This window comes from Plecotus auritus (assembly GCF_963455305.1).
Source record: "Plecotus auritus genome assembly, chromosome: 2".
Lineage (NCBI taxonomy): Eukaryota > Metazoa > Chordata > Mammalia > Chiroptera > Vespertilionidae > Plecotus > Plecotus auritus.
The window spans coordinates 7,312,424-7,333,462 of record NC_137771.1 but is presented as its reverse complement, the minus strand read 5'-3'; the positions used below and the strand labels follow the sequence as shown (position 1 = coordinate 7,333,462).

The 21,039-nt window shown below is 42.3% G+C and overlaps 1 protein-coding gene across 6 annotated transcripts in view; it reads right to left on the bottom strand.

Moving 5' to 3' along the window:
* VPS13D (vacuolar protein sorting 13 homolog D) overlaps positions 1-21,039 on the bottom strand; it is a 227,983-nt gene that overhangs the window by 165,451 nt on the left and 41,493 nt on the right. For all 6 annotated transcript variants that reach the window (XM_080653615.1, XM_080653616.1, XM_080653617.1 and 3 more), the window contains 6 exons: positions 19,291-19,381; positions 17,389-17,515; positions 15,724-15,904; positions 10,591-10,773; positions 3,324-3,546; positions 431-641 (listed from right to left, as the gene is read on the bottom strand). In XM_080653615.1, coding sequence (XP_080509741.1) covers positions 431-641; positions 3,324-3,546; positions 10,591-10,773; positions 15,724-15,904; positions 17,389-17,515; positions 19,291-19,381 — 1,016 coding nt within the window. The remainder of the gene's footprint in view (positions 1-430; positions 642-3,323; positions 3,547-10,590; positions 10,774-15,723; positions 15,905-17,388; positions 17,516-19,290; positions 19,382-21,039) is intronic.

Here is a 21,039-nt window from a genome sequence, read left to right as displayed (position 1 = left end):
AGCTCCAGGGAGAATAGCAATACCAGGCCCAGAGCCTACTGTATTTGGAACATATAATCCAAATGTCGCCTCTTCCAAAGTATCTTCCCTGCCATCACCACCTCCCTACCCACACCAAAATCCATGCTAAGTGTACGTCCCTTCCTCTGTTTCCAAGGCACCTGCTGCAATCCTAGCACAGTCTATAACACTGACTCAAACACTAAATTAGAGCCATCTACTTGCCTTCCTATATCCCTCAGCAAAGCTCTGTGAAGGCAGACGTTTGTTCTTTCATCGTAGCAGCCCTCATGTCTAGCACACAGAACTCAATGAACGTTACATGAAGAAATAGGTGAATACCTATTATCTTTCACACCTACCCAACAGCACTGATTTCCACCTTATTAACATTCTACTTGTGATAGTTATTCAGATATGAAACACTCACTTGTCCAAATTCCTTTCCACCTGCAATTTCAGCCGGCAAGGCTCAGTTAAGAGGCTTCCTCCTGTCTGTCGCACAAAATAGGAGGGAAAGATCAGATCTCCGCTGCTGTCATCTGAGGCCTTAGAATACTCCCGGGGACGTCTCTCGGCAGCAAAGATGTCCATGTCTTGCAGATCCACAACAATGCAATCCAGCAGGCAGACATGGTCTTCTACGTGGACCCAAGAGAAGAGAGAGAATGAAGAAAATGAGACCCAAAAAAGGCTGGTCCTGAGCAAAACTAAAAAGCCAAAGGAAGTTCATTCCGTCTTTGGGAAAACGTGGAGAACTGCCTGCTTCAGGAAACGAGGTGCCCAGACGTCTCCCCTCGGGCACCAGGACCTCCCTGCGCAACGCTCTGTGTGTTGACACTTCCTGCCTGCCCACCTCCACTCAGGTGTAGACTGTGCCACACCCCTCAGCGTCTCACTACTGTCCAGAGACACGAGCTGAGATTAAAAGGTTTTGATTAAACTGACTTAACATGCATCCCTCCCAGAACATCCAACAGGCATCTCCTGTAGAGATAACATTACCCAAAGGTTACAAAATCTCCCAGCAACAAAATTCTCTTTCTAACATATACCACGTGTACCATTTCCACCACCACTGATCTAATCCAAACCACCTTCGTTCTTGCTTAGATCACCATAAACCCCCCTCCCATATAACAACAAATTCCTCCTGGCCCTCACAAAACCATTCTGCCCACAAAATACCAGTATAATCCCTTTAAACAAAAATAATGAGACATAACATACATTCTCTTCTTTCACACACTTTAATGGCTATGTTTATTCCAATTTTTTTCTGTAAATCTCCCCTAAGCCCTGTAAGACCCTGCATAAGCCCACTGCCTACTTTTCCAGCCTCACCTTAAGCCATTCCCCACTTTGCTCATGAAGACTCAGGCTCACTGGCCTTTATTTCCCCAAAGGCCAAGCTCTTTGCTGTCTGAACAGCCTTACCTATGGGGCCGCCCTCCCTTCTCCATCTCACCTGGGTCCTCTCTGTTCTTCTGTCTTTCCTATAACATTTATCTTAATCTTCCAATATTTAGATGCTTATTTAATGTCATTCCCACATTATTCACATGGTGGCAGGAACCATGTCTAACAGCATACACCTGGCATTAAGCAGCCACTAAATAAATTAGTTCTTGATTTCTTGACTATACTGAAAACTATGTGAAATAGATAAAAGTAGAGCTGATTTAGGAGGAGGGAGGGGATAGGAATGAAGGGCTTCAGAGAGTCCATGGGTCATCATGGAATCCTAGGGATAAATAGAAGAAGTATGAAAACCACTACTAATCCAATCTTATACACAAATAGAGGAATCCCAGAAATAAAAAGTCAGGAGAAATATTGTTAGAAAAGAGATCTTTCTATATCCCAAATCCCTTCCTATATGTAAGGCTACTCCCACTCCTCGCCAGCACTGTCATCATAGCGACAGAAGACAACATTCGCTGAAGGTGCTGGGAGTGCACCCACCCCTGTGCTCCGCATGTGTGACATACATAGATCGAAAGGCAACACCAAGTGGGTTATGAATTCAGGTTCTGGCCCTGACCGGCTTGGCTCAGTGGATAGAGCGTCAGCCTGTGGACTGAAGGGTCCCGGGTTCGATTCCGGTCAAGGGCATGTACCTTGGTTGCAGGCACATCCCCAGTGGGGAGTGTTGCAGGAGGCAGCTGATGGATGATTCTCTCTCATCGATGTTTCTAGCTCTCTATCCCTCTCTCTTCCTCTCTGTGAAAAGTCAATAAACTATATTAAAAAAAAAAAAAAAGAATTCAGGTTCTAGAGTCAGACTGCCTAAGCTCATAGTCCAATGCTACCATTTACTATCTAAGTAACTGGGCAGGTTAAATTACTTAATCTCTCTCAGCCTTTATCTCTTTATCTGTAAAATGGGGATAAAAATAAAACTTTGTAGGGGTGTTATGAGGATGAAATGTGTGTGATAATTTACATAAAGCATGTGCCATAATGTCTGTCACATAGTAAGTGCTCAACAACTACTATTATGATAATTGTATAATGCCACTAATCAGCCGTGTAACCACACTCCTGTCACCTCGAGGGCTGTAAGGCGCTGCGGGGGTCAGCTCTTCCTCACATCTATCTAACAGAAGATGGTCAGCAGTCTCCCTCAGCTCGAGTCCCATAGCTCCCGAAGACCAACCACGATGGACTGTTTTTTTGTGGCGAATCATATCCTGCTTTCCTCTCGAGCTCCTTGGAGCAGCATCTCACTTATCCAATCCATCGCCCAACCAGAACCCATCTGAAAACTAAAAGGCCAAAATCAGGCTCTCATCTGGATGACCCATTCTTAAATTTCAGAGCAGGAAACCAATGACTAGATGGTCCATGTCTTTTAAAAATTTTTATTTAAAGTATTTCTGTTGTTACCTAATTCACACTAACATTTTATAAAAGAGTTATTTTTTAGAATTAAATAGTGACTGGCAAGGATGGTGTCTGAATAACAGGTGTGTCTAAGGATGCAGGAATCATTCTAGTTATAAATATCACCATCTGGTGGCAACTCTCTTGACCTATAAGAAAAAAAATCCTTACAAATGATCTAAGTATCTTTATTTACACTGTGTCTTGCTAATTTAACCTACTTTAGAAGTCACCCAATGCTAAGTCTACATCCTAAATTTCTTAAGCCTACTAAAGCAATGTCAAAATTCGATTAGCACAGAAGACATGCTATTGCTTTGCCAGCATCTGCCCTTACGGGGGCAGCCTCCTCTTCCACTCGCCCCTCTGCCCACCTCACCTACAGCCATCTCAGGAACTCCCCACCTTCATCACACAGTTCCTTTCTCCTCTCTCACCTGGGCTACTGGAAACCTGGCCGACAGAGGGTGTGGCTTGCTGCCCTTGCTGCCTGGTCGAGGTACTGGGTAGGAGCTCACTCTTCAGGCCGCCTGCACTCACTCCAGCAGGAGGCGTCATGAACAGCCCCTCCGCGTGGCTGTCCTTCGGATCCTCTGTGCTTGTGGTTTTCCTCATGCTGTGTTTGGGAATGCTCACTGGCGAAGCTGAAGGCACTGATTCCTGGAAGAAACAGAACAAAGCTAAAAGGCAAGGATGGGGGTGGTCTCTTTACTATCCTGGAAATCCCAGCCAGTCCCTGGGCTCTTCAAAGACCCTGTCACTTGGCGCTTCCCAAGACAACCTGATCCCATGAGCAAAGGGTAACAGGATCATGACATTTACATCACATGTAATTATCTGCAGAGATGTTACATATAATTCAATACCTGGTGAAAACTGTGGCAATTTTGCAGGAAGATACTGTATTTTGTCTGAAGAGCAAATGTTAAGATGCTAATTGCCAGTGGTTTAATCTACGTAAAATGAAGCAAAAGCTAAACTCTCAGCCATATAATATATTGTCACTGTACTGGAGGGGAGGAACTTATTGTTCTAAGAAATGTATCTAACAGCAATGGTTCCAATGGAATTAATTAATTACGTAATGTGTTTGCACTTTCTGGAAGTCTCTCCTCATGGATTCACATTTCTTCTCTCTCTCAGTAACTGTATGTCAATGGGGCGGGGGGAGGAAAACACAGGCGGTTGGCCATTCCTATTATGTTTCTGTTCAAGGACATAAAGATTAAGGGCTTATCCAGAGTAAAACAAATTTTATAATTCTACTGAAAATACTACACCCTGCTCTTACATACTTAGTGCCTTCAGTTAATTGCTCACAGGGATAAATCTTTTCACCAAAATGATTCAATAACTGACTTGAAAACTTCCCGTGACTGCTTTGCCCAAGGCTCAGAGCCCTGCATCCCTACGGCTTGTGCCTCACCAGTGTTCTCATCTATCCATTCTCAAGAGCGAACTGGGGGAGGAGAGAGCGGTTTTCCGCTAGCGCGGCCTTGCATGTTATTCCTCTCAGCCTTCGAGAAGGAGATGGTAACAGTGCTCTCCTTCACGGTTATCTTGGGTAGTAATTACACATAACAGTGAAAGAAACCAGTTCTTACTTTCTGAAATGTTTTTTGCAAGTCAAATTACTAGGTAAATGCTATTATTTAAGTATTTCAACATTAAAAACCTTCCCTCTTGCTTAGTTTATTTAAACTCTAGAGAGTATTTGTTGCTCTTTCATTTGACTTATCTCTACATCCTCGCTGTAGTTGGTCTAAGTAAATCAATGGCTTGAGGAGATTAACTCAAAGCTTTTGAGAGGCTGACTTAGAAATTATGGTTTAAGCAAAAGCTATGATTGAGAAAAATGAAAGGAAGAGCATATGTAAAAAATTCAAACCTGCACTCATTAGGACATGGATTTATGTAAAACAATTCTAAACACACAGGAGTCATAAAGCTCAAAGGCAAATAACCCCTCCGCAAGCTTTGGTTTCAGGATTACTTCCTGTTCTTCAACCACTGGGATGCATGCTAGACAAACCTCACACGTGCAAATGTATTCAAGGGCATAGGAAATGCAAACTGAGTTTTGGTGAGGAAAGTAACTATCCACTTTATATAGGCCTAGGTCCACTGAGCTTGGCTGTACACGTCGGAGGCAAGCTTCACAGATATGTTTATCTGATGACAGATCTTTCACAGGCAGCACACTCCAAGCAGCCCTTATGGAATTCTACAGAACAACCACTAGTATGCAAAAGGTATGATAAGGCTTTTCTAGGGTTTAAGGAAATAAAAATACACCACCAAGAACTTACTACCTAGAGCAAGAGCGAGAGCAAGAAAGAAAGAGAAGGAAAGGAAAGGAAAGAGAGAAAAAGAAAAGCAATTGCTTTTCATAGTCCTTCAGAACTTCTCTACACAGGAGGAAAGTCACACACACACACACACACACACACACACACACACACACACACACACGATAAGCAGACTTTCCCAATGAGATACTTTAAAGGGTTAATTTTTTAAATTTCCTTTTTTTAAGCATAAGAGTGTGAATTGACTGCTGAATCCCATAAGGTTTTTCAGAATAACCAGGAGGCAAAAAAGCATATTATACCTTGAAGAAAAAGCGATCCTTGTATGCACTGCCACTTAAAATCAAATCCTCAAAAACAAATACAGGGAAATTTTTTCATTAAAATGCTGCAAACTATATACAGTTATCTGTCTTACTTAACAAAACTTTCTTGAGATAGTTTGGCAATTCTTTGTTAGGCTAACTTCAGTGTCAGCTTGTGAGCCCATATATAGATATTAGAGGCCCGGTGCACGAAATGCGTGCATAGGTAGGGTCCCTAGGCCTGGCCAGCGATCAGGGCCGATTGGGGCCTTCCTTCTCCCTGCTGCCAGCTGCCGGCAGGAGCCTTCCTGCTGCCGGCTGGGGCCTTCCTTTGTTCTGTGCCACCTCCTGGTGGTCAGCACACATCATAGCGAGTGGTCGAATTCCCAGTTGGTCCAACTCCAAAGGGTACAATTTGCATATTAGCCTTTTATTATATAGGATATCTGAGAAAATCAGTCCTTTACTTTAGGAAGGGTAGAGAAACAGAAATGGTACTTATTGAACTTAATTACCCATTCTGGCTCTAACTGATCTTTTCCTAAAAATATGTAGGTCTCAAAACAAAGATTTACCACAAAACAAATACGTTCCCAAAAACTTATTATAAACTCAAAAGACAGTTCCCAAGGAGGACTCCCTGGGCAGTAATGGCAGCAGAGCTGGAACAAAGATGCAATATCCAGAGGTGATGATGGGGACAATGTTCGTGTGCAAACACCGGTGCTGATACGTTTGTTTAAATCAAATCATCCTATATAATAAAGAGGTAATATGCAAATTGACCATCACTCCAACAAACAAGATGGCTGCCCCCGTGTGGTCAAAGATGGCCACCCCCATGTGGACACAAGATGGCCGCCACAAGATGGCCAGCAGGGGAGGGCAGTTGTGGGCGATCAGGCCAGCAGGGGAGGGCAGTTGAGAGGGACCAGGCCTGCAAGGGAGGGCAGTTGGGGGTGATCAGGCTTGCAGAGGAGGGCAGTTGGGCGCAACCAGGCCTGCAGGGGAGGAGAGTTGGGGGGACCCAGGCCTGCAGGGAAGGGCAGTTAGGGGCAACCAAAGTGGCAGGGGAGGGCAGTTAGGAGTGACCAGGCTGGCAGGGGAGGGCAGTTAGGGGCAACCAGGCCTACAGGGGCGAGCAGTTGGGAGCGACCAGGCCTGCAGGCGAGGGCAGTTGGGGGGGACCAGGCCTGCAGGGGATGGCAGTTAGGGGTGACCGGGCCAGCAGGGGAGGGCAGTTAGGGGTGACCAGGCCGGCAGGGGAGAGCAGTTGGGAGCAACCAGGCCTGCAGGGGAGGGCAGTTGGGAGGGACAAGGCCTGCAAGGGAGGGCAGTTGGGGGAGACCAGGCCTGCAGGGGAGGGCAGTTAGGGGTGACAGGGCCAGCAGGGGAGGGCAATTGGGGGCGACCAGGCCAGCAGGGGAGGGTAGTTGGGGGGGACCAGGCCAGCAGGGGAGGGCAGTTGGGGGGGACCAGGCCTGCAGGGGAGGGCAGTTGGGGGGGACCCGGCCTGCAGGGGAGGGCAGTTAGGGGTGACCAGGTCGGCAGGGGAGGGCAGTTATGGGCAATCGGGCCAGCAGGCGAGGGCAGTTTGGGGTGACCAGGTCGGCAGGGGAGGGCAGTTATGGGCAATCGGGCCAGCAGGGGAGCAGTTAGGCGTTGATCAGGCTGGCAGGGGAGTGATTAGGGGGTGATCAGGCTGGCAGGCAGAAGCGGTTAGGGGCAATCAGGCAAGCAGGCAGGTGAGTGGTTGGGAGCCAGCAGTCCTGGATTGTGAGAGCGATCCCAGATTGAGAGTGCAGGCTGGGCTGAGGGACACCACCCGCCCCCAACCCCCCAATGCACGAATTTCACGCACCGGGTCTCTAGTGTTAATTATAAACACTTCATACTAAGGAGAAGTGAATAAGAAAGTTTAGAAGCAGTTACCAATCTTTCTTTTTATGAATGAACCTTTCTTTTATGTTCTTTAAATCAGCAAACAGAAAAATGCTTATATCCCAACTATGAAAAGCGATTTACTTCATTAAGGCCAAGGTTACTAGTTCCCTAGTAGGCCTACTGTGAAAAGACCAATGGTGGTGGATTTCACTTTTACCGTTGCAAAAAACACACATAAGTGGCCCTGGCCCATGTAGCTTGGCAGTTAGAGTATCGGCCTACTCTCTGGAGGGTCATGGGTTCAATTCCTGGTCAACGGCAAGTACCTGGGTTGCAGGTTCAATCCCTGGCCCCAGTTGGGGCATGTGCAAGAGGCAACCAATAGATATATTTTTTTTCTCTCTCTCCCCTTCTCCTCCCTTCCTTCCACTCTCTCTAAAAATCAATGGAAAAAATATCCTCAGGTGAGGATTAACAAACTAACAAAAATACATGAGTGGGAGCCTGTTTCTCCCAGTAAACGCAGCCTCTGGCAGTGAGGCCTGTTATTCCAACACGAGGGCTTCTCGCAGGAGGTGACCAGCAGCCTCAGTCGTCAGCTCTGCCTGAAGGGATGCCTCTGAGCCTGGGTAAACCTGGTGCGGCCCTTCCCTTGCATCGCTAAACACTGCAGCCTCTGCTCTGATCACCAAATCTGGTTCATCTGAGCGAGTGGCTATAACGAAGGTGATATATGGACAACATGACCTCCAGCCCTTTGTGCAGACACCCCCACTCTGGGTCCAGAGCCCAAGGTTACAACACATGGATGTGGTTCCTACGATTGTCACTGTCCCATCTTCACTCTTCTCCTTCCTCCACCCATTCCCACTCACTGAATCAAATATCTTCGGTTCAAGATGTTTACGTTAATGACAGTGAGTAAATGAATGAGTGAAAAGTAAAAGAAATAAAAAATACAGAGACAGTAACTGAAAATCATAACATTACTTGAGTTTAAGCATTGCCAACAAATATTACCTTCCTATTACTTTCTGAACTGAGTTGTGGTCCTTGGCAACGTCCTGGTAAGGACTACCACCCCACTCATGCTCTTTCACCTGCTTTTCTTTCTCTACCTAGAGAGGCAAACAGTAACTGCTCATTCATATCTTTTCTGTCATAATCTTTGGAGTTCTTGAATCCAAGTTATTTTAATGAACTCACTGCCCCACGCTTCAGAAAATTCAAAGAGCTATAGCTACGCAGTAAGGGCCACTCAAGACACATAACAGGAACAGCGTTTGTCAGCTTATTTCCCCACATTAACCTAATCCTAATCCCGGGAGGTAAAATCAAATCACAGCTAAGAGGGTGCAGCATGGGAGCATACACATCTGAGTCTGAGGTCCACATGACCTCCTTACTACCTGTACCGTCCAAAAGAAATGGCTTAATCTTTTTTAATATATTTTTATTGATTTCAGAGAGGAAGGGAGAGAGAGAGAGATATATATATAAATGATGAGAGAGAATCATTGATCGGCGGCCTCCTGCATACCCCCCACTGGGGATCGAGCCCAAAACCTAGGCATGTGCCCTTGGCCGGAATCGAACCTGGAACCCTTCAGTCCATAGGCCGATGCTCTATCCACTAAGCCAAACCAGGTAGGGTGGCTTAATCTTTTTAAGTCTCAATTTCTTTATCTGGAAAAATGGTGTTAATAATACTAGATACCTCTTAGGTTACTAATGAGAACAAAGTGAACAAATATGTAAAGAGCATAGGCTGGTGTATAATAAGCATTCAATAAGCGTCTCACTGTTAATATTGTCAGTCATAAGATCTTACAATTAAATCCAATTTTATGTACACCTCCCCCTTCAACGGCCATCTCTCTCCCAGGGTTATTAGCTGTTAGTAGACTAAAATGAGCATAACTTGCTGGGGTTTTCAGTAAGTGCTATTCCGACAAGCTAAAGTGAGTTTGCACTGAACAAGCAGATAGACTGAAAAGCTGCTGTGGAAACTAGCAAGGTGCCATCAAAACACACAGGGAAAAAAGAACAAGACACCTCTAGTTCCAGCAATGTTACCAGTCTCCTCAGTGCAAATATGAGTGGGAGGGGCTCATCAGACCACCTCCATGTCCTCTTGGCACTAAGTCTGTGATTACCAGGTGCTCGCTCTCTTTTTTTTTTTTTCCTTTTTTGTTTTATTAATCCTCACCCAAGGATATTTTCCCATTGATTTTTAAGGGGAGTGGAAGGGAGGGGGATAGACAGAGAGAGAGAAACATCAATGTGAGAGAGACACATCAATTGGTTGCCTCCCGCGCGCACCTGGACCAGCCCAGACTGGGGCTGGGGATCAATCCTGCAACCGAGGTATGTGTCCTTGACCGGAATCGAACCCAGGACCCTTCAGTCCACTGAGCCAAACCGGCTAGGGTGGTGCTCCCATTTTTATCATTTATTCTCAATGAGTCCCCCTTTTTCCAAATGTAAAATGAAACAACAGCAATCCTCATGCCAATTACCACCAAACATTATTGTAAGAAATAAATAAGTTCTAATATAATTTTAAACTATAGAGCAATATCTGTATAAGACTTTATTATAAAGATATTTTTTAATGGCTTCAGATAAACCTTGGGCCAAATCAGGTACCCTGAAAAAGCCAAGTAGTGTAAAAAGTTGATTATTCTGAGGTCAAACAGTGAGGAAAGCATTATAAAGATGGAAGATTGGTTCTGTTGGTTTGTTTGATGAAATAACTTACTACATACAGTTAGTAAAGGTTATAATTTCTACTATCTCTATTAAAATGTTAATAAAATGTCAATAAAATGTCAAAAATAAATCTTCAAGCCCTAGCCAGTTGCTCAGTGGTTAAGAGCATCGGCCCGAGGACTGTAGGGTCGCAGGTTCGATTCCCAGTCAAGGGCACATATACTTCGGTTGCAGGTTTGCTCCCTGCCCAGGCTTGGGGCGCATGCGGGAGGCAGCCAGTCGATGTTTCTTTCTCTCTCCCTTCCTCCACCCTCCTTTACACTCTAAAAATCAATGGAGAAAATATGCTTGGGTGAGGATTAAACAATAGTAATAATTCTTCAAGATCACATACACTAACAGCAGTTAGGAACATCTCACAGCAACACATGAATTTTTCAATTGGTGTTCAAATGCTAGTTCAGCTGACAAGGGAATGGGTACTAATTGCTCACCTTATCTTGTAGGGAAAAGGTCCCAGGAAAACCAGCAAAGAGAAACCTGTTCTTGACTTTCAACTTCCCCAGATTTGCTACAATCAGATTGTTTGATCTGGAACTTTCTGGGATAAGGAGAACAGGAGCACCAGCCTCGATATCCAGGAGAACCCGTGAGCAGCGCTGGGCTTGATCTCGCACCTACAAGAGAAAAGAGAAGGGACTCAGAGGATCAATTAATTCCCTAATTTTACAATCAAATGAGCTCAGGTCTCCAAAAAGCTCCATTAATTTATAAAACTAAAACACCTAAAATCATACAGAGTACTAGTATACCCTATAACCACCACAGAGTTAAAAATAGGTATAATTTTGATTCATTCACACCAGACAAATATTGTTGTATTGGCTGTTATCATTTTTTTTTATTTGACAATCTAAGGGAAAAGAGATCAGGGACCCTGACTAAATAGTCAGGTTTGGCATGTTTTAAAAATTCTTGTGGCATACCTGTTGAAAATTGCTGTCTTGGGGGAAAACATTGTTTTTCACCATTAAATATGATGTTAACTGTAGATAGTTTTTTTAAAAGGAGTCTGTCCACTTCATCTAAATTGTCATTTTGCTGGCATGAAATTTTTCATAGGTTCCCTTATCTTTTTAATATTTGCAAGTTCTGTAGCAATGTCCCCCACTCCTTCCTTATAGTGGTGGTTTTTGTTTCATTTCTTTCTTTTTATTATTATAAGTAGAGGTTTATCATTTTTCATAAGTCTTTTCAAAGAACCAATTTATTGAAGCCTGGTATAAAGATTAGAACTTAAAAAGAATGTATATTCTCTGGTTGTTGGTGTAGTGTTCCATGAATGTTTCATTTTTTTCTATTGTTTGTTTTCGAAATAAGTAATTTCTGTTCTTTATTATGTTCTTTCCTCTACTTAGTTTTATCTTGCTTTTCTTTTTTTTAGCTTCTTAAGATGAAAGCCTTGATCATTGGTCTTAAATCTTTATTTTTAAATATAAAATAAGCATTTACTGAACATTTTTCTCTACTGTTTTAAGCACATCCCATGAATTTTAGCATGCAATGATTTAGTTATCGTAAGGTCAAAATATGTTTCCACTTCCCTTGTGGTTTCTTCTTTGACCCATGGGTTATTTAGAAGTGTGTAGTCTGATTTTCAAATATTTGGCGTTTTTCATTATCTCCTTGTTACTGATTTCTAATTTATAAATCTTCCAAAAGAGGACAAAGGAGAAAATTTCCGCCACCTTGTGGTAGGCAACGGGTTCTTTGATAAAAAAAAAAAAAAACAAATAGCACTAACCATAAAGTAAAGAAATTGGACTTCATCAAAATGAAAAACTGCTTTTCAAAAAATAGTGTTAAGAAAATATTTTTATATATTAGATGAGCCACTGCCTAACCTAATCAGTTATCATCATAACTAACTATCTTTTTTCATGTGTCTATCATCAGTTATCATCATAACTATCTTTTTTCATGTGTCTATCATCAGTTATCATCATAACTATCTTTTTTCATGTGTCTATCTTCCCACTAACATATAAGCTCCATGCGGTCAATGACCATGTGTTTCTTGTTTTCCATTATATTCCCAGCACCTGGCACAATGTATGACACATCATTCCACAATAAACATTCACTAAATAATTGAAGAAATGAACAAACAAGGTTGTCATAAGGATCAAATGAGAGACTATATATGAAAATACTTTGAAAACTCCGAAGCATCGTTAATATAAATGATTATTAATTGAATGTAAAGCACACTTTCTTTTTCTATCTCCATTTTCCTTCTACAACTGAGTCAACAGAAGAAGAGCAAGAAAAATAACTCGCCACTGGTCACACAGCTTATAGTGGCAATAGCCAGACTCCAGATTCCTGTCCCAAGATTTCTAAAGTGAATGTCTTAACTCCACCAAAATTCTGTACTCCAGTTCCTCAGTGAGTAAAGAAGTTTAATATAAGAGACACCATGTAAAGTAGAAGACACAGGATACCTATATCATACTTCTGGGGTAAAAAATAAAGGAAACAGCTGTATTTTTGGCCGATTTTGCTCAGTGGTTAGAGCATTGGCCCTTGGACCAAACGGTCGCAGGTTGGATTCCCAGTCAAGGGCACATACCTGGATTGCAGGCTCAACCCCCAGCCCCAGGTGGGGCATGTGCGCGAGGCATGTGTCTCCCTCCCTCTCCTCCATCTCTCTTTCTCTCTCTTCCCCTTCCTCCTCCTCTTCCCCTCTCTCTAAAAATCAATGGCAAAAATATCCTCAGGTGAGGATAAACAAAAATTTAAATTGAAAAATTAAATTAAAATAAAGAGCCCGGCTGGCGTGGGTCAGAGGCTGAGGGTCGACCCATGAATCAGAAAGTCACGGTTAGATTCCCAGTGAGGGCACATGCTCGGGTTGTGGGCTCGAACCCCAGTGTGGGGTGTGCTGGTGGCAGCCAATCAATGATTCTCTCTCATCATTGATGCTTCTATCTCTCTCTCCCTCTCCCTTTCTCTCTGAAATCAATAAAAAATATATTTAAAAAAATAAAGAAAGACAGAAAACAATTTCTCTTTGGCCCAAATTAGGTAAATGATTTAGGTAAATGATGTTCTTCTAATTTCAAGCATCAAGATTAATCTCTTTCTCCCTCCTTCACTCTCTCCCTCCCTCCCCTGCTCTTTCTCTTTCTCAAGTCATTAAAAAAATTTTGTAAAAAAAGATTAAAAACAAATTTAAAGTCCCACCAGATCAGTATTTGTAGACATTAGAAAATGTACGACTAGAAATCCAGGTACAAGTCAAAGGTAGATAATACCACCTGTCAACAGTACAATATTAGGAGAAAGGAATTTAAATTTCAAACAAAATAACCTCTTAATCTTATCTGCAAACAAAGTAGGTCTTTAGCTCTCTCTGTAAATCTAAGTAATTCAAACAGCTGGATTAAAAATCCTTGAGAAGACTGGCTTTTCTTCAAAGGCCACACATTTAGCACTATTCAAAACAGAAAAATATGCCTTTACCTTCTGCTTGTCCTATATCATTTAAAACTGACCTATTTAATTTCTTCCTCCCCAGGAAGTTAAACCCAATTACTCTGTAATGCAGTGTGTACTTTCCTAACCCAACTGGTTCTTCACAATTACTTATTACAGTTTAAACACATGTAAAAATAATTGTTTTAAATGTACATAATTCTAACAGACAACGTTTAGCAAAGTTGAACTGAAAGTCACAAAGATGTTCATGGTTTTATAGGATTCAATCCTATAAAATAATACCACTTAAGTATTTAATACCATTTACAGGATTCAAACCTATAATTCAGAAGTATTCAAAAATAAACTATGGGCACAAAGATACTCATGGAAGCATTACAAGAAAAGGGTTAAGAAAACTAACTTGCTGGATTACATAGTTATTATTAAACAGAATTGCTATGAAAAATGCAAAGCAAGATGGAAAAAGATTATGAAAAAGGGTTATTCCCAAAGTGTATGCATGAAGGTAACACACTTTCTGTACTTTCCTATATGAACCATATGCTTTCCATCAATTTAAAAGGTTTTTTAAAAAGCATATGTAGACCACAATACCATTTTACACTCAGTAACTGACCCAAAACATAAAGGTTGACAATACAAGTGTTGGCAAAGCTATGAATGAAAGGAATTCTTACACATTGTCTGTGGGAGTATGTAATGGAGGCGCCATTTCTGAAACCAACCTGGCATTATCTTACAAAGAGAAATATGTGCCTCTCTCTGGCCCAGAAATTCCACTCCTAAGTATCTCAGAAAAACTCTAACACAGACATGTACATTGGAGACACTGTAAACAACCCAAGTGCTCAACGGGAAAGTGAATAAACCATGTGTGTTATTATACACAATGAAATATAACAGTGAAAATAAATTAAATTCAATCACATGTAATAAATCTGAATGAACCTTATTAACACAGTGACCAAAGAAAGCAAGTCACAGCTCAGCCGGTGTGGCTCAGTGATTGAGTATCAACCTATGAATCAGGAGATCACGGTTCAATTTCATCAGGGCTCATGCCTGGTTTCAGGGTCAATGGCGGGGGGGGGGGGGGGGGGGGGGGGCTGAAGGGGGCGGCGGCGCAGGAGGCAACCAATTAATGATTCTCTCTCATCATTGATGTTTCTAGCTCTCTCTCCCTCTCCCTTCCTCTCTGAAATCAATAAAAATATATTTTACAAAATAGAGCTACATTATAATTGTTTTCTGTGGTTCCCAAGCTGCACCAGGGCACTGCAGGATGCTGCTGCCCACTCACAAGTGGGCGGCCAGGCCATGGTAAAGTTTTAGGTAAACATGTCATCTGTCAGACACCGCATAATGCAAACAACTAGCTTGAGTTACTTCATATTCAATACTAAATCATGTGACATCCTTTCAATATGTCTCATCTTTGTGAAGCTAGGTCTTAAGCAGCTGCTGTGACAAAAAGCAAGAACCATAAGAACGTAAATGCGGAACAGGAAATGAGGGCTGTCATGTCCAATCCAATTCCAAGTTTGAGAAGTTGTGGTTATTTGAGAATGAAATAAAAATATTATTCTTTCACTTATGTGTTATTATTTTTCAAACAGCTACTAAGTTGTTAGGACATATGTACTTATTTAATTGTTTAGTCTTAATTACTTGGTAAATGGGAAGCCATTAGGTGTTTCTTTTGGCCCAGGATGTGCCATGGAAAGACTCCCAAGACATTAAGGGAGCAAGAAGCAGTTTGGGAATTTCTAATTCTATTTGAAAAAACCCTCTTTATATATATCCTTCAGGACCACTTTCCAATAGAAGAATCCTCACTAAAGTCCTAGAAGGGCTTAAGTATTATCCATAAATTTCATTAATCATTTTTAGAGAAGGTTAAAGCTAAACTTTAAAGGTAACTAGAACACAATACAATGAATAAGAAATATAAGTCTCAGATTACAGCAAGATTTCTATAGATAACCAGCTACATGGAGGACATTAGTAAGCATTAAGTTACCTAATTACCTTTAGTGACATTTTCCAGGTTTAGCTTTAGCGGCTTAAAAGTTCCACTCATCAGTCAAACTGAAAAGGCACCTTGGAGAAATGTGGCTACCTACCGTCTGCCCCTCGATGGCCGCCCGCTGGCGCCCTAAGACGTCCTGCAGCTGAGTGAAGTGCTGAATGAAGGCCACCACCTCCGCCTGAAAGCGCTGGGTGTGCACGTACTGCACCGAGGCCATCTGGAGGCTCACGCGAATGTCGTGTTCCCTCCGCAGCAGAGGGTCGGGCCGTCCGTACCTAGCAACGGCAAAAATGTGACTCAAACAGCAGCAAGATACAAGTTAGTATTTGAAGACAACTTGGATTGAGCTAGGGGTTTCCCTAGAGGACACACTTAATGATTAAAATGGAAATCCACATCAAGTTTTACCAAGTGAACTCCAATAATCACTCCCTTTCTGAGCTTCGGCAGGTGTTGAGAATGTGAAATAAAAGGCTGGTGTGAGACAGCCAGGGCTACACACAGGTGGGCAGCTCCAGGCACTAACTCACTCTGGATTCCAGAACTCACTCACAAGCCACCTGTGGTTCAGAACTTTCACCTGGGCCTTTAAGGAAAAGCAATTATTCCTGCTCACTCTGTTCTAGCAATGATTGTCACAATATGGGTTTAAAAGATAATAAAAATAAGACCATGAAACAATGTGTAAGAAAACTGGGCAACCAAACCAGTTCCTGGGGAAAACTCTTCTGGAGGCAGAAAGAAGTCTTATTTTAACTCCAGTGAAATGTAGGCCAAAGAGGCTTAGCATCTACATTCCAAGACAAATTAGAAAACCTTACGAATGATTCTGAATTTACTGGAGTATGGAGCATGGTGTCATAATAATAAATTAATATACAGGATACAGTCACTGGGGAGAGGATCTCACATTAGCTAAGTACCTATTCTGTGACAGAGAATTAAGAGTTTTATATTAATTATCTCATTTATTACAGAACCAAACCACTGTGGTAGGTAACAATAGAAACTAAACTAAATGCTCAGTACAGTATGACATACTCCCCCTGAAAATGAAAGAAAAAGTTCCCAGATATCTTTAGAAACAGGTTTTCTCCGTTCTGGTTGAACATTAGAATCACTTTGGCAAATTGGGGGGCGGGGAGGATTGAGCATTACCCTACACCAAAATATCAGGGGGAATAGCTGGATATTTATATTTTCTAACAGCTCCCCAAAAGGTTGAAAAACCACCATTTTAAACTTTCTGCCTTTTAATAACTATGTAGGCCTAAAGATGCCTTCTAAATTCTAAAACTGAAAAGGTTCAATATAGATTGTTTCTACAGAAAAAAAAAATGCACGATGTAATTTAACACCTGTATCTTCAACAACTTTCTCAGGCTGCAATCGTTTTAGAATGTTTACAGTTTGATGGAAACTGATCTTAGTCCCTCAACATTTAGATAGAAAAACAGATGCACAGAGATGGAATGAGTTGCCTATGATCACATAACCAGTCAGTGGGAGAGCGGCATGAGCCCAGGGTTTTCAGCAATCAGAAGTATTTCAATCATGCCCATCTGTTTATGAAACCTGAGGAGCCCACTTCGGCACAGACCCATTTCGACAGAAATCAGGCTTCCTCACAACTAGATCATACCAGTTTTATGTAAGAAGGTCAATTTTTTAAGTCTTTTCTTCGTTGATTAGTCAACACGAATTTGAAACAAGCAGCAATAATGACAAAATGTCAAGTGAGAAAAATCAAGGTTTTTACTTAAAAGTCTGGAAGATGAGTGCTTCTTCCCCCCTGGTGGTGAACCGTTCCCTGTAGAACTCCCCGTGGGCTGTGAGGTCACTCAGAGACAGGCTCCCGATGCTGCCCTGCAAGGCCAGGTCTCCTTCTGGGGATATTAGATTAGAACACATTACATACCCTTTTTTGTCACACACCTTAAATGTGTCTGAAACAAAAACTGACATACACGTGCCTCAGACTTCGCACCATTTAATCAAACTACATGACAAAAACAAATTTTCCCATTCCAACACACCCCCCAAAAAAAAAAAAATGTTTTATGCAATTTTTCCAGTAGTCTCAGTGCAAAAGTCCGCAGGGGACTGAAATGGCACAGCAACATCACACTTGAACGTTTAGAACAGGAGAGAAATTAAACTAAATGCATACACAATTTAAAGAGAAAAGCATTTACAACTACAGACAGGAGCATGATCCATTCTGAGAGTAGACCCCTAATTAGAATTAGTGAAATATCCTCCGTTCTATTCATTGTACTATGGATTTAAAAAATGAAAAGGAATTATTAGACATATGTCAGATATTCAAGCAACCTTAAGTGGTTTTGGTATGGTTTAATAAAAAATAAATAAAAACAGTATTAATGAGATAGACACTAAAGATTCTGACACTGCAGCAGGGAGGCCCCTGGAAGGTGGGCAGAAAGGATGCTGAAACTCGGGCATCTGAGCAGTGAACCTATATTGAGTCATTCTCAACAGGGGGTGGATAGTAAGAAGAAATATGCTGAACTATTGCTTCTATAAAATTTTATCATCATAATTAGCATTACACAACAATGTCTAGTTCAGCTCCCAATGAGTCAAAAGCACATACTAATTTTTTATTCTTAATGTCCTCTAAGAAATACCCAAGCTTCTCCAATTTTAAGAACTATCTCTGCTAGGCAGCTTTTAGACACTGATTTATACCAGGCAGAAACACCTCAAGTTCAGTTCATTCCTCCCCCAAAAGACATTCTTGTTTTTAAAGACAGGGTCAACATTTGAGCCTTTTAGTCGTCCATATTTCATTACCTGGTCCTTAAGGAAGGAATAGTGTTTTATTCACTTTAGAGATCCCTACTATTTAAAATCTGATGTAGCTGATGACAGTTTTTCTACAAGAATTGCAACTTACAGAGTCCCACTGGAAAGAATGCCAGGGCCCTGGCCAGGTGGTTCAGTTGGTTGGAGCGTCATTCTGTACACCAAAAGGTTTCATATGGGAGGCAACCGATGTTTCTCACTCACATTGATGTTTCTCTCTCTCTCTCTCTCTCTCACTCTCTCTCTCTCTCAAATCAGTAAAAACATATCCTCAGGTGAGGATTAAAAAAAAAAAAAAAAATGCCAGGTTTGCTACAATATCTTCCTGCCTAAAAATCATACTCCCTATTGGTGGCTCCCCGTCTTTACTGTAATAGATAAAACGAACATATGCCCTAGATTCCCAGAAACAGCCTGTTACACACCAAGTGTAATTAGCGAATAATCGTTCCCCAGATGTAATTATTAATAATGCCTCCTTTCACTCTCAAAAATGTCCCAGTTTAGACCAAAAAAAATTATATAATCACCAGATAGAGTTTGTTAAAACCACAGACACTAGGGCCCCATCCCAACCTCCTGAATCAGATTCCTGAGATGGGGGCGGGAGGGAGGTAACTGTGCCAGACACCTGCATTTTTACCAAGATGACCAGATGATTCTCATCCATAAGGCAGTACCTGAGAATCACTGTCATAAACCATGGCCAGGCCAATAAGCACAATCAAGCCGTTGATTCCACACCTTACTCAGCATGTGAGGACAATTAGATTTGTGAGCAAGATGTTCAAATTCTTACCAGATTTTGCAAGTTTGATTTTTCCCCACTTACCAATCATTTCCAGGTGTGCCATTAATTTGGACACATTTGCTTTAGCAAGCTCACTGGTGGTCTTATTCAGCACGAGAGAGAGTGAATGAACCTAAACACACAGAAAACAAAGTAAGACAAATGTTACTTGCGGGGGAGGATGGGAGAGGGTGTCCTTCAACAGAACAACAGAACAAAGTCAAGGAAGAAGCAGAAAGGTAAAACTTCAAATGGATGCCAATTTCATTTCAGCTTTCTTCAGCCAGTCCAACCATAATCTAAGGACTAAGCAGAGAGCCGATAAGATAGGAACTCAACGGGGCAATCTACAATCCAGGTTCTGCAGTGTCTTCTCTATGGCTGCTTGTCTATGCTGTCACCACCTGAACCCCCTATCTTAGCATGAATTGGGGCATCACTAAAAGTGGGCCAACCAGATGTCTTATACCTCCTGGCATAATGTAACAGGATGCACTCAGCACCACTTAAAAAATGTTTTTACCAAAAACTCGAACCTGAATCTGATCAAGTCTCTAGAACTAACTTCCATTTCTAAAATTAGAAGATAAAAGAATCAAATGGCAAATCCGAGATGTGGGACACCTTACAGCACACTAACCCAGTTTCTACAAGTCAACTGCATGGGGGGAGGGGGGAATAAAAGAGAAGGAAAACTGGTTTAATTAACATATTTCAGAGACATGACACAACTGTAACGTGTGAATCTTATTTGAATCTCCATTCAAAAAATTCAAACGTCCGTCATTTAATTCTCCTCGTTTTGTAGATGAGGAAACTATGGCTCAGGAAAGCAAAGTATTCCACTGAATTGTAGACCTCAAAGGAAAGACATGAAGCTTTTTAAATCGTTCATTCCTCTACAATGCACAAGTAAGCGAGCATTTTTGAGACAATCAGGGGATACGTAGTACCAAGGAATTCTTGCTAAGGTAGTTAGATGTGACAATGCATTGTAGTTATATTTTAAAAGTCTGTATTTTTCAGGAATAAAGACTGAAGTTTGTACAGATGAAATGATATCTATAATCTGCTTTAAATACTTCAGCAAAGAGAAAAAAGGAGAAAAGTAAATGTGATGATTCCCACAGGGTTTGGTACATGGGCGTTCATTATACTATGAGAGGGCCAGTGCACAAAATTCATACACAGGTAGGGTCCCTAGGCCTGGCCGGCGATCAGGGCCGATCGGGGCCTTCCGGCTGCCAGCCAGGGCCTTCCTTCGCTGGCTGCCAGCTGCCAGCTGGGACCTTCCTTCCTTCCGCGCCGCCCCCTGGTGGTCAGCGCACGTCATAGCGAGCAATCGAACTCATGGTCTTCCAGTCGAACTCCCAAGGGGACACTTTGCATATTAGCCTTTTATATATATAGCCTAGTGGCTCGGTGCACGAAATTCGTGCACTCGGGGGGGGGGTCCCCCAGCCTGGCCTGTGCCCTCTCACAGTGTGGGAGCCCAGCGATCGCCCCAAAGAGGTAGACCCCACCCACCCATCTTCGATGGATTGCCCCAAAGAGGTAGGCCAGAGCCAGGGGTCCCGCCTCCGCGGCACACGCGGCCACAGGACCCCCAGCGGAAGCCACATGGAGCAGCCACCAGGACCCGCCCCCGCGTCGTACACACAGAGTCAAGCCCTGCCCACCCTGGTGATGGACTGTGACAGCGTGATGGCATGACAGCATGAGGACGTGACGGCCACCTAGGCTTTCATTAGTATAGATTCCCTCTGTTTGTGATATAGTTGAAAATCTTCA